Here is a 12,809-nt window from a genome sequence, read left to right on the forward strand (position 1 = left end):
CACGCGCTGTTTTGTACTTCCCAGCGCCCGCCTCTCACCCGCTCCACAGCCACGCCTATCGCTCTCAGAGGGCGGAGCGCGTTTCCCTACCGGGAGCTTGATGCGGAAGGCCGGAGGCGGCGGGCACTTGCGCAGAGCGATGGCGGAGACCAGTCGGGTGGTCGGGCAGGAGGCGGGTAGCGACGAGGGTGAACCCTTGGGAGAAAAGCGGCAACTTCTGCGTGAGGAGTTCGCTGCGGTCGCGAGCTGCGACGCCTCTGCGGCGCGGCGCTACCTGGCTGAGAACAACTGGGAGATGGAAGTACGCTCTCTGTTTCTCCTCCGCTTTTTCCCTCGAGCTGCGCGCGCAGGAGACCCATTTCTGTGTCTCTTTTTCAGAGGGCGCTGAACGCCTACTTCGAGCGGCCGGTAGAAGAGGGCGCCTTAAAACGCCGCCTGGAGTCCGAGCCCGGGTCCTGGTGAGTGGGACCGGCAGCGTCGGATGGGTGGGTCAGTGTGGGGCGCGGGGCGTCCTGGACCCGTGGGGTCGGGTGAGCGGTGCTGAGCAGAATAACCCTCATCAGAGGCTATGGGTTTGTTTCGGCGCCTCCGGTGGAGATGCGCCCCAGCGGCGGTGATGACGATTTTCCCACGAGGTCCACACGGTCAGCTCCAAGGCAATTTGGAGTCCGGGGAGGAACAATCTGAAATGTAATTCTTGACTCAAATTACAGGAAGTATGTACGCGAGAGGTTAGAAACGAAGGAGGCAAAAGCCTCCATTGAAGAATGGTAACTTGGAAGTGTTCTTGTGTCCTGTATTGTTTGTTTATTTACTCTTTGCTGGCCAGCCATAATAATAGTTTTCTATAAATGGCACACCCGCCCCCGTTATCCCAGCTCCCTCCCCAATTCCTGGACCACTGCTCTTTGAAGTCCAGATGCCTTACAGGTCCCTCCACTGTTTGACCACTGCCTGTCTCTCCAGGTTCATCTCCTGTTCCCCTTTCTTTCCTACCCCACAAAAAGTTCCAGGCATATCAAGCTTTCCCCTTCTCAGGGGGCCATTGTCTCTTGGTTTCAACCTTTGTAAAGATGTTTGGTACCTCTACCTAGAACCTTTTGTTTTTCTTTCCTTGCTAAGTAATATTTATTTTAAAGGCCCAGCTTAGACATGATTTATCTCCGAGAAGCTTTCCTTGATCTTCCGATTCTGGGTAAGGTTCCCGTCTTAGGTAATCCTGTACCATCCTGCATGACCCGTGTCATAGTAACAATTCATGTATAATTGCTGTTTAATATTTTACATTTCCCGCTAGACTATACATTTGGTGAAGACAGTATCTGTTTTATACATTGTTGATTTGCCAAGGTCTAATACACTATTTTGGCATGTAATAAGCTCTCAATAAGTATGTATTGAATGTATAAAGTTCTCTCGCTATATGGGCAGCCTGTACGGTTAACTCTTCGTAGTGGAGATTCTTTTGTCCCTTTGACCTTTTCAGCTGCACTGGCTGATAGATGTGATTTTTATCATTTCATTGGGCTCCTTTTTCTGTCTGCCTAGCCTCTTAGTGGGGAATTGTCCACTCACCCACAGTGATATATTTTAGGCTCCCATGTTGTAATAGCTAAAGCCAGTTAGATTAGTAGGTATTCTCTTAGCCCAAGCTGACCAGCTAGATTCTCTCCATGGGAGTTAGAGGTAAGGATCAAGAGAGTGAAGTCTGAATCTTCCTATGGAGCTGGAACTGTAACATTAACATTGTAACTTAGTACCTGTGGGGCTCCACCCCATCCTTTTTTGTGCATGGAGAAGCTAAGAAGAGAATGAAACTGAGGAAAGTTGAACAACAGTGAGAGAAAGCCTTCATTGTACTTCCGTAGGCATAGCTGCACTCCTGGACCTAGCTTGGTGACATGCCTGTTTCCTTATAAATTCCATTTTTTTGTTTTGTTTGTTGGTTTGTTTTGGGTAAAGGTGTTTTTTCCAGGACCCATCAGCTCCAAGTCTAATCGCTGTTTTCAGTCTAGTTGCGGAGGGTGCAGCTCACTGGCCCATGTGGGAACTGAACTGGCAGCGTTGTTCAGAGCACACGCTCTTACCAACTGAGCCATCCAGCTGCCCCTCCTTAAAAATTCCTTGATTTTGTTCAAACTAGCTGGAGTTGGTGTCTGTTAGCACCCAAATTGTAACCAATAAAGAAATCAGAACAAAGGAGGTGGATTTCCTGAAGAAGTCCCACAGAAAAAATTGTGTATCAAGCTGAGCAGTGGTGGTGTGGAGGACCATTAGGAATCCTCCACCCTAGAATCATAAATTGGCAAAAACAAGCAAAGTTGTGGTTTGTTGTGTCTTGGAACTCAGGGCAAGTGCCATTGAGAGCAAGGCTTTATCTACAGAATAAGAATCCATACTGATATAAATACATATGTCCAGGAGAGAAGGGAGCACTTTTCCTTACAGTAGAATTCTAACTACTCAACATAGACGGCATGATGGAATTAGGGGGAAAAGATCACCATTTGGGAGTCACCATAGTAATAATTATTTTAGACGGGAATCACCAGTGGATGCTAAAACTCATAGGTGAAAGTTGATGAGAAACAACATATTTACATAGTCTCAAAAGTATCCACAAAGTACTTCTTACAGTGGGGAAAATAATGACTGTGCAGTGGAGAAATCTGGTAGACAATGCTTTAACCAAGTGATCAAAGTTAAATGACCAGTATTGGGGACAGATCCATATTAGGTGCCTCCTGATATGATACACTAAGTAAGACATACTATCACTTATGTGTCATTCCTGCCAAAAAGATGCATAATCTGAATCCAGTCATAAAACATCAGACAAACCCAAGCCTTAGGACATTCTGCAAAATAAATGGCCTGTATTCTTAAAAAATATCAAGGTCATGAGAGACAAAGACTGGAGAACCATTTTGAATTAAGGGAGATTGAAAGACATGCCATCTCAATGCAGCATGTGATCCTAAATTAGGATACTAGTGGCACAATTGGCGAAATTTGAATAGGTCTTTAAATTTTAATATTGTGTCAATGGTAAATTTTTGACTCAATAATTGTACTAGGGTATACAAGTATATGTAAGCATGTCCTTGTTTTTAGGAAATACATACAAAAGTTTATGCAAATGTTTCAGAATAAAAAGAATAAAGCAAGTGAATGTTAAGTAAATAAAATGTTAACATTTATGGATGAATGGTAAATAGAATTCTTTTTACAGTTTTTGCAATTCTGAAAGTCAAATTATTTCAAAATAAGTTAAACTAATAAGTTAACTAGACTTACTGTGGTGAACATTTTACAGTGAATGCAAATATCAAATCATTGTGTTGTGCCCCCTTAAACTAATACAGTTACATGTTAATTCTACCTCAAATTTTTTAAAAAGGAAGTTAAAATATTGGCATTAAATTTATTAAAATTATGAATCCAAAAACCTATTTCTTAAGTTTATGTAGTTTATAAATACATACTCAGCGGTCATTTTCATAATGTTTTGTCCCTCCCCTCAGATGTCTGGGCCTTGCGTTGGGCTCGCTGCCCAGTGCTCATAGAAGCCAGTACTATGGCACCAGCTTTTGAAAAAAGAAAAAAAGCTTTTTTGCAAAACCGACTGGTAGGCAGAGAGGAGACAAGGCTCAAATCTGTCGCTCTGATCCAGCGTTTGGGGTGAAATTTAAGGGGTTTCAGTACCAGATCTTCCTGAAAAATGGTCCCATCACTTCTGAAAGGGTTCTGGCAGCATTCAGCTTCCGGTCATGTCCAGGTTCTTTGGGTCTGTGGGTGGTGGTGGGGAAGAAACTTTGGTTCCAGGTGTAATTTACAGCATTATCTCTTCTGCATGTTTCTGCTGCATGACTTGCAGTTCTGTTCTATTGTCCCTGAAAAACTACTCCGTATCTTGTAAGAAACAGGATAGGGCCAGTTTTGGCTGGCTCTGCAGTTACAGTGGTGGTGGAGATAGTGGAAGTTGGGGTCAGGTAGGACCATGGACTAGAACACATACATATGGCCTCTCCAGCATGGTAGTCTCAGAGGAGTTGATTTCTTACATGGAGGCTCAGGGTTCCTGGAGAGAGTTTCCTAAAGGCTTGAGTGAAAGCTGCAAGGCTTCTTATGACCAAGTCTCAAGCCCCAGAATATCCTTTTCACTGTATTCTATTTGCCAAGCAAGTCACTAAGGCCCACATTCAAGGGGAAGGTTGTTAGACTTCACCTCTCAGCGAGGAGAATAACAAAGAACTTGTAAAGCCGTCATTTATCTGCCAGAATGAGATCTTATTTTAAATATGATTTAAAATGAAGCCAAATAAATTTGGAAATCTCACATTGCTTAGTCTAATTTGGGATCCTAGTTTATAAAATAATTTTAGTGACATTGTCATTGAAGGATATTGAGTTGTCTAACTGTATAAGTAAGCAAACATTTGGATAACAGTAAGAATCTTTTTCCTCAGTCATATGACTTTTGCTCTTCTATTGGCACATTCTTTAGGGTTCTTTTAAAATTTATTTAACTGTAAAGTGAAGGCTACAAATACTAAATACTTTTCAAAATTAAGCAGTTTATAGATTATTTGTCAAGTTGTGTTTCATTCTGATCTTGCTAGTGTTGACCTAACCAACGAGGAAACAACTGATTCCATTAGTTCTAAAACCAGCACATCTGAAAATCTTCAACAAGAAGATGGCAGCATGTTCTCTTTAATTACCTGGAATATTGATGGATTGGATTTAAACAATCTGCGAGAGAGGGCTCAAGGAGTATGTTCTTATTTTGCCTTGTGAGTATTATCACTTCTGTTTAGAGGTAGCATGGTAACATGTCTTACTATGTACAAAGAGGGTAACAATTGAAGGTATGGTACCTGAGTTCAGAGTCCAACTTTCAGAAGAAACACCTGAGAGAACTGAGTGATTGCATCTGAGGACAGGATTGTGGGGTAGAGTGGGGTGGGAACACTGATTTTTGTTAGAAGCCTTCTAGTACTATTTTACTTACTAACTTTGTGTATAATTATTGCTGTGAAAATTAAATTACCAAAAAGATCTGTGTCTGCCACACCAGGCTTTGTCCTGTGGAATCATCTGTGAGCCAGTTACGATCTCTGGAGCTAGGTTTTCTTCGTCATAGATAACTTGTTTCAAGAGGATTGAAAGAGATGATCACACTTAAAGCACCCATTAGCATGTAGGACCATTGTATGCTCTAAATATTACTGGTTCCTATTGTCAATGATTCTGATCCTTTTAACTTTAAAGTGTTGTCATGTACATATATGTTTTGTTTTAAAAATTAATCTTTACGATATGTGTTAAATAGCACAGAGCTTTCTCGTTTTATAGTTATTAAAGATCAGTATAAATATTGAATATTAGGTGTCCTAGAGGGTAGTTTTGTGTTTCTTTTATGTTTAATATTTTCCTAATCTAGGTAGCTGCAAATGAAATAGTATACCTGTTGTTTAAATAAATTGATGTTTTTAATTAGGTACAGCCCAGATGTGATATTTCTACAGGAAGTTATTCCCCCATATTATAGCTACCTAAAGAAGAGAGCAAGTAATTATGAGATTATTACAGGTAACAACTTTCCTGTTATTTAACTTGTCTTTGTCTTTGAAAAACAAATCAATGAAAGAGATAAATCAGAGTTAGCCTATTGGAACATAGACATGAAAAAGCACAAATAAATTTAAGAAAACAAGCCAGATACAGGATACTGAAGGACTATAGGTGAATATTTTATACAGCTTCATGTTGACATGTGGAAAAAACGGTGCAAATGGATGAATTTTTCAGGAAAATATAAATTATAATGCGAGGCACTGAGTAGCTTTTTGGTGAAATTAAATCGTTAAAAATTTTAAGTGTAATAATTACATTGTGGTTATGCTTTTTCAATAAGTTTTTATGTTTATTCCTTTTTCTTTTCCTAGCTTTTTGTCTTGAATAATTTAGTTTTTTAATTTTCCATCTATTTTGTTTTTACTAAATCTATTTAATGTACCACTTTGGCTACATTTTATGATTTTTGGCTAAATCTCATGGTTTTCTTGACTTTCACCTTTACATAGTATGTGATTTGTTTTGATTTACTCTTTAATCCGAAATTGCTAAGGAGAGGGTTCTCTCAATCACTGTGTCGGTCTTTCTCTGTTTTCTAGGATCACTTGTCTACGTTCTCTTGGGGATTCTTTTGCCTCTCTTCTGTTTTTGGATTTCTTGTTTTCTGAATTCCATGCTTTCCTCCTTCCTAGTTTATTTCTTCATTTTATTGGTGCACATCCTGTAATCACGTTCTAAGAAATAGTGCATGGGGAGTGGAGTTTCTGAAGCCTAGCATATTTGGAAATGCCTGTCTTTTATCCTCATAATTGGTTAAAAGTTTGACCAGACATAGATTTCTAGGATAGAAAGTAATTTTCCTTCATAATTTTGACTATTATTTCATTGGTTTTTGGTTTCCATTATTGATGATCATAAGTTTGAACCCACACCGATTCTTGCCCTTCCTTTACCCACTAAGCTTTGAGGTGGTCTTTTTAACCCTAGTGTTCTTTGGGTCTTTTAAAAAATTTATTGTGCTGACCACTTGGTAGAAACTTTCCATCTGAAGGTTTGTGACCTTCAATTCTGGAAAATTCTTTTTTTTTCTCTATCCTTTCCTCCCTCTCTCTCCCTTCTCTTTGTCCTTCCCTCCTGCCGCCTGCCCACCTGCCACCTTCCTAACCTGCCTGCCTTCCTCTCCTCCCTTCCCTTCACTTCCCTTTCATTCTTTTCTCCTTTCTTCTCCTTTTTCCTTCCTTCCTAGTCTTCCTGTTTTCTTTTTCTGATTTTTCCCTGTTCTGATAAACCAGTTACCACTTCTCCATCTACTTTGTTTTCTGAAAAACTGTTGGAAGCTTTCATTCACTGCCCCTCTACTTCTATTCTCTTTTCTTCTTGGAACTTTATACCTTTCTAATTTTTTTATACATTTATTGTAATTTTTCTGGTGCTTCCAGAGTGAGAAGTAAATACATGTTAATTTGCCTCAGTTTAAGTCTCATCTACTCTTTCAGAAATTTCTCAAATTTTTTTGTTTAATATTGGCACCCTTAACTATTTTTGGCATTTATTTGAAGTCATTTCTATTTTTATATTTCTTTCCTACTTCCAGTTATATTTTGGGAGGGGGCAGGTAAAAATAGGGACTTGGTTGACCATTTTTAACTATTTTGAAATAATACTTTTAAGATTTAGATCCATTTAAATACCGGTACCTGTTTGTTATAAAAATTTTCAGTAAGGGAACCTGTGATAAACTGCAAATACTCTTGATCTCTCAACCTAAATTCTTTTCCACAAACATCTAAAGGTCATGAAGAAGGATATTTCACAGCTATAATGTTGAAGAAATCGAGAGTGAAATTTAAAAGCCAAGAGATTATTCTTTTTCCAAATACAAAAATGATGAGAAACCTTTTGTGTGTTCATGTAAGTAATTTTAAAAAATCAACTGCTTTTTAAAAAAAGAATGGGCTTTTTTTATAGTTCTATAGGACTGTCTTTTGTTTAAAAAACCCATTACCTTTAGGGAGAAATTTGCTTCTCACTTATAGATTATTTTAATAGTCTTAAAAAACTTTGTAAATTCAGTTTTTACATAAATTTCAAATATAGACAAATTTGTAAGACTAAAATCCTTGATCCATTAACTGTTTTCCTAAGAGTATTTAAGAGTTTAACATTCCACGTTTGCTTCCTAAAGTTTTTTTTTTTTTTTACTAAATGCATTGTACATGGTACTGTGTTGTACTCTGAGGCTTACAAAAATGAGTCAAATAGATCTTGCTCTCATCGAGTTTATCAAGGGAGACACTGTGTATATAGTAACTAAAATAAAGGAAAGGCATAAATGCCATGGGGAGGTATAATGATGTGCCATGGAAGTTTAGAGAAAGGAGAGATGACTTTTAGCTAGATTTTTTTTTTCGGTTGAGGTGTAATCAATATAACATTAATGTTAGTTTTAGGTGTACGACATAATGATTCGATGTCTGTATATATTGTGAAATGATCGCAGCGGTAAGTCCAGTTAACATCTGTCACCATACAGAGCCACAATTTTTTTTCTTGTGATGAAGTTAGCTAGACTGTTTAGTGAAAGTTTTATGAAGGAAGTTGTATTTGAATTGGGCCCTGAAAAATACGTAAATGTAGACATTAAGAACAGTTCAGGTAGCAGAACCACCATGAGCAAACTTTTACAAATTGGCAAGATTTACATGTACATGAGACAAAGCATATATGGATATCAATAAGCATTCTGTTCAGTTGGGTATAGAGAGAACAGAAAGGGGTAGCGTGCTAAGAAGTTGGTGAAGTAGGTTGGATCCAGATTATAGAAGATCATGAATGCCCAATTTGAGAGTTTGGACTTGATTCTGCAGGCAATTAGTTTAAAAATAGATCCTACATTGTTGGTATCTTAATTGCAAAAGGTAAATGGTTCTTAGTCATTCATTTAATTGACCTTTTTTGAGTACCTGTGTGCCAGGCTGTTGATAACATAGCAGTGAATAAAAGAACCATCTTTGCTGTCAAAAGCTCATGGCTTTGTAGGAGACAAATAATTGTGCTGTAATTCAGTCTAGGGGACTTTAAAAGGTCTTTACAGCATGCTATAGAAATGTTGAAGAGGGAGCCTGGGTACATTGGGGGAAGGGCTCACAGTGGAGGTGATATTTGAGGTAGGTCTTAAAGTATTAATGGGTACTTTCTAAGCAGTCTTGTTTGGGAGAAGGGTTAGCACCTTAGACTTTGACCTAGAAGAAGAAGCATAGTGCTGATTAGATAGTTTTCGCTTTAGTGAATACATACCAATTAGTTGAATATCCGCTGATTCTGTTATCAGAGTTCAGCATTAGTGGCTAGTGGATAATTTTAATGAGTGTAATTATTTATCCTGTTGCAGGCAAGTGTGTTGGGAAATGAACTTTGCCTTATGACTTCGCATTTGGAGAGCACCAGCGGGCATGCCAAGGAACGAATGAATCAGTTCAAAATGGTTTTAAAGAAAATGCAAGAGGCTCCAGAGTCAGCTTCAGTTATATTTGCAGGAGATACAAATTTAAGGGATCAAGAAGTGAGTGACAACATCGGTTCAGTGTTTATGGGCAGATTACTGCTTTTTACCAAAGCTGGTAAAATGTACAAGTGACCTTGCAGATGCAATCAGCAAATACTTATTTAGCTGTGCTCTATGCCTAGCTCTGGGCAACAGAGGCAGGAGGGCTTTTAGGTTATTGGGGGAAAACAAATATTGCATGTAAAACAGACAACACAAAACAATGTGTGTGGATTAACAAGAGGAGTATAGAGAAGATTAGAAGAGTTCAGAAAAGGTCAAATTTAATTGCAATATCTTAATTGAGATTTGACCATCATAGTTGTCCATAACTCTGCCTTCTGACGTTTTCTTCAAACTTTTTTACCCACTTTTCCTGATACCACTATGACTATCTGAAACAAAGTCTCTTTTTTCTTAGTTCAGTTCAGACTTGATACTTTTCAGGTCTTTATAGATTTAGAACACATTAGATGATTGGCATGCTTTGCCTTTCCTTCCACTCTGGCTGATCTCACATCAGACTAAAAGTGAATTGAAATGGAGATTCTGTTCATTTTTACTGCCAAAAGCTCCAGAGGTGGAGGAAGACGTGAAATGGGAAATGAAAGCATGTCAGGACTTACTGCTAAAGTGAAGGCAGTACCCAAATAAAGGAAGTGGTGCTCTGCTTCTCTCAGTGACTTTGCATCCTTATATAGATTATTTTTTAAAATGAAAATTTCTATTGGACTGTTTGCAAATCAGTGACTTTATGGCAACTGTTTCTTGGTATCTTGTTGACTGGCTTTTAAAAAATGTACTGCTTTTTTTTTTCTTTTTTTTTTAGCTGAGCCATCCTGCCACCTGTTGTTGGCAGCTCAGCTCGGGCCGGGCATCGAACCGCCTGTTGCTCAGAGCTCAAATTCTTGAGCAAGCTCTTAACCAACTGAGCCACTCGGCCGGCCCCCAAAAACGTACTGCTTTTAACAAATAGTGTTGGGAGAACTAGATATCCATGTGCAAACAAATGAAGTTGGATCCGTACTTTACACCCTATATAAGAAAAAGTTTATTCAAAATGGATCAAAGACATAAAGGTAAGAGCTGAAACTATAAAACTCTTAGAGAAAACGGGAAAAGTTTCATGACATTGGATTTGGCAGTGATTTCTTGGATATAACAACAAAAGCACAGACAGCAAAAGGAACAGTAGGTAAGGTGGAGTTCATAAAAATTAAAATCTTTTGTGCATCAAAGGATACTATCAATGGAGCGAAAGGCAGCTCACGGAATGGGAGAAAATAATTGCAAATCATATATCTGGCAGGCAATATTCAGAATATATAAAGAACTACAAGAAGAAAACCATTGAAAGACAGCCTATTAAAAAATGGGCAAAAGACTTAAATAGATATTTCTCCAAAGACAATATACAAATGGCCAATCAGTACATGAAAAGAAGCTCAGCATCATCACTAGTTATTAAGAGAAATAGTTATTAAGAGAAAACCATCATGAGATACCACTTCATAGCCAATTAGCATGACTATTATAAAAAAACATATCACAAGTGTTGGCAAAGATTGGGAAAAATTAGAACCCTTGTGCATGGCTGGTGGGAATGTCAAATGGTGTTGCTGCTGTGGAAAATGGTGTGAGGATTCTTTTAAAAATTAAACAATTGCTGTACAACATATGATTCAGCAACTCTACTTCTGGGTAAATACCCCAAATAAATAAAAGCAGTGTCTTGAAGAGATATTTACACAGCTGAATTCATAGCCTTATTCACAATAAAATATGGAAGCAACCCAAGTGTCCCTTAGATGAATGGATAAACAAAATGTATATACATGCAATGGAATATCATTTAGCCTTAAAAAATGAAGGAAATATTGAGATAATATAACATGGATGAAACCGTGAAGACATGCTAAGTGAAATAAACCAGTCACAAAAGGACAAATATTTTACGATTCCTCTTATATGAGTTTTCTAACGTAGTAAATTCATAGCGACAGAAAGTAGAATGGTGGGTGCCAGGAGCTGGGGGGAAGGTGGAATGGGATGGGGAGTTAATGGGTAGAGTTTCAGTTTGGGAAAATGAAAAGATTCTGGAGATGGATGGTGGAGATGGTTGCACAATTATGTAGATGTACTTAATGCCATAGAACTGTATATGTTAAAATGGTAAATTATGTGTATATTTTACCATAATAATTAAAAATTTTGGCGTGTGGATGGGAGAAGGAAGGATTAATATTGTTATTAAATTTCAAATATATAAGGCAGTTGACATTATTGGATTGTATAAATGTCATATTTCTAAGTTTATAGACTAAAGTAGAGTAACAGTTTTACCTTTTCACTTGTGTTCGTTTTTTAAAAATTACTAATAGCAATAACTGAAACCATAAGTTTTTAGCCTTCTGACTTGTATCTGACATCCAAAGTTAGGAATCTATGGCAGAAGAGAAGGGGCGAATTCCTGACCTCTTTGGCTATCTTGATATTTTTATATTACCTACTTATTAGTCATGCAGCAAAATGTTTTATATCTAGTTATAACATCTAATTTTGCATTTGTGCATTAATAACTTTTGACATTCTGATTTGAAATATTGCACTTAGGCATAATAGTAAAGACACTTTTTAATTTAGGAGGGGAAAAGACTGAATCTTACAGAGTTTTCTTTCTTTTCAGGTTACCAAGTGTGGTGGTTTACCCAGCAACATTTTGGATGTCTGGGAGTTTTTGGGCAAACCTAAGCATTGCCAATATACATGGGATACACAAATGAATTCTAATCTTGGAATACCTGCTGTCCGTAAGCATCGTTTTGATAGAATATTTTTCAGAGCAGCAGCAGAAGGCGGCCACGTTATTCCCCAAAGTTTGGATCTCCTTGGGTTGGAAAAACTGGACTGTGGTAAATTTCCAAGTGATCACTGGGGTCTTCTTTGCAACTTAAATGTAATATTGTGAAATTTTTTTCAAATATGAGTTTTAAATGTCCTGAGTAATTTTGTTCTGGATATTTGCAAGTATAATTTTTACCTTTCTGGAAAATTAGGTTTCATATGGAAGAATTAATAGACTGGATCATTGTAAGAAAAGAACAAAATATTGTGATTTTATTTTGTGGATTGTGTCTTTAAATTTCAGATTTAAATATTAATGTTTATTTAAACTAAAGTATATCTGTGTTCAGAATATGAGGCTCTTTTTGGGGGGGGGCAAGAATATGAGGCTCTTAATGAAAGGGCACAAAGGCTGTCAGCTTTTTTTTTTTTTTTTTTTTTTTTTAGCTGAGCCATCCTGCTACCTGTTGGCAGCTCAGTGGCTGCTCAGCTCGGGCTGGACTCGAACCGCTGTTGCTCAGAGCTCAAACTCTTGAGCGAGCTCTTAACCAACTGAGCCACTCGGCCGGCCCCTGTCAGGTTTTAATAGTGCTCATAACTGCCAGCTGGATTTCATTGTCTCTGGGTTAGCCTTTATATTTGATTTATTTTTAAAATAGGGAACCAAAATAATTAATATTTTAAATGGGTCTTCAAAAGAAAAATTAGAGGTTACTGAGTCCTTGGGACTGGATCTTTAGGAATATTTCACAAATTCAGATAATCTTAAATGAAAAAGCCATGACCCCTCCTTTTAAGTAGATGACAACTATCTTATGTCAGACTTTATTTTTGTCAGCTA

General features: G+C 37.8%; 1 protein-coding gene across 1 annotated transcript; it reads left to right on the forward strand.

Moving 5' to 3' along the window:
• The first annotated feature begins 58 nt into the window (after positions 1–58).
• Positions 59–12,439, forward strand: TDP2 (tyrosyl-DNA phosphodiesterase 2). The gene is made up of 7 exons (XM_019668185.1): positions 59–301; positions 379–458; positions 4,623–4,796; positions 5,504–5,595; positions 7,373–7,491; positions 8,972–9,142; positions 11,811–12,439. The coding sequence occupies exons 1-7, from the start codon at positions 101–103 to the stop codon at positions 12,090–12,092; spliced, it is 1,119 nt and encodes a 372-aa protein (XP_019523730.1). The 5' UTR covers positions 59–100; the 3' UTR covers positions 12,093–12,439.
• Positions 12,440–12,809: the final 370 nt, after the last annotated feature.

Source organism: Hipposideros armiger, unplaced genomic scaffold (assembly GCF_001890085.2).
Source record: "Hipposideros armiger isolate ML-2016 unplaced genomic scaffold, ASM189008v1 scaffold_519, whole genome shotgun sequence".
NCBI lineage: Eukaryota > Metazoa > Chordata > Mammalia > Chiroptera > Hipposideridae > Hipposideros > Hipposideros armiger.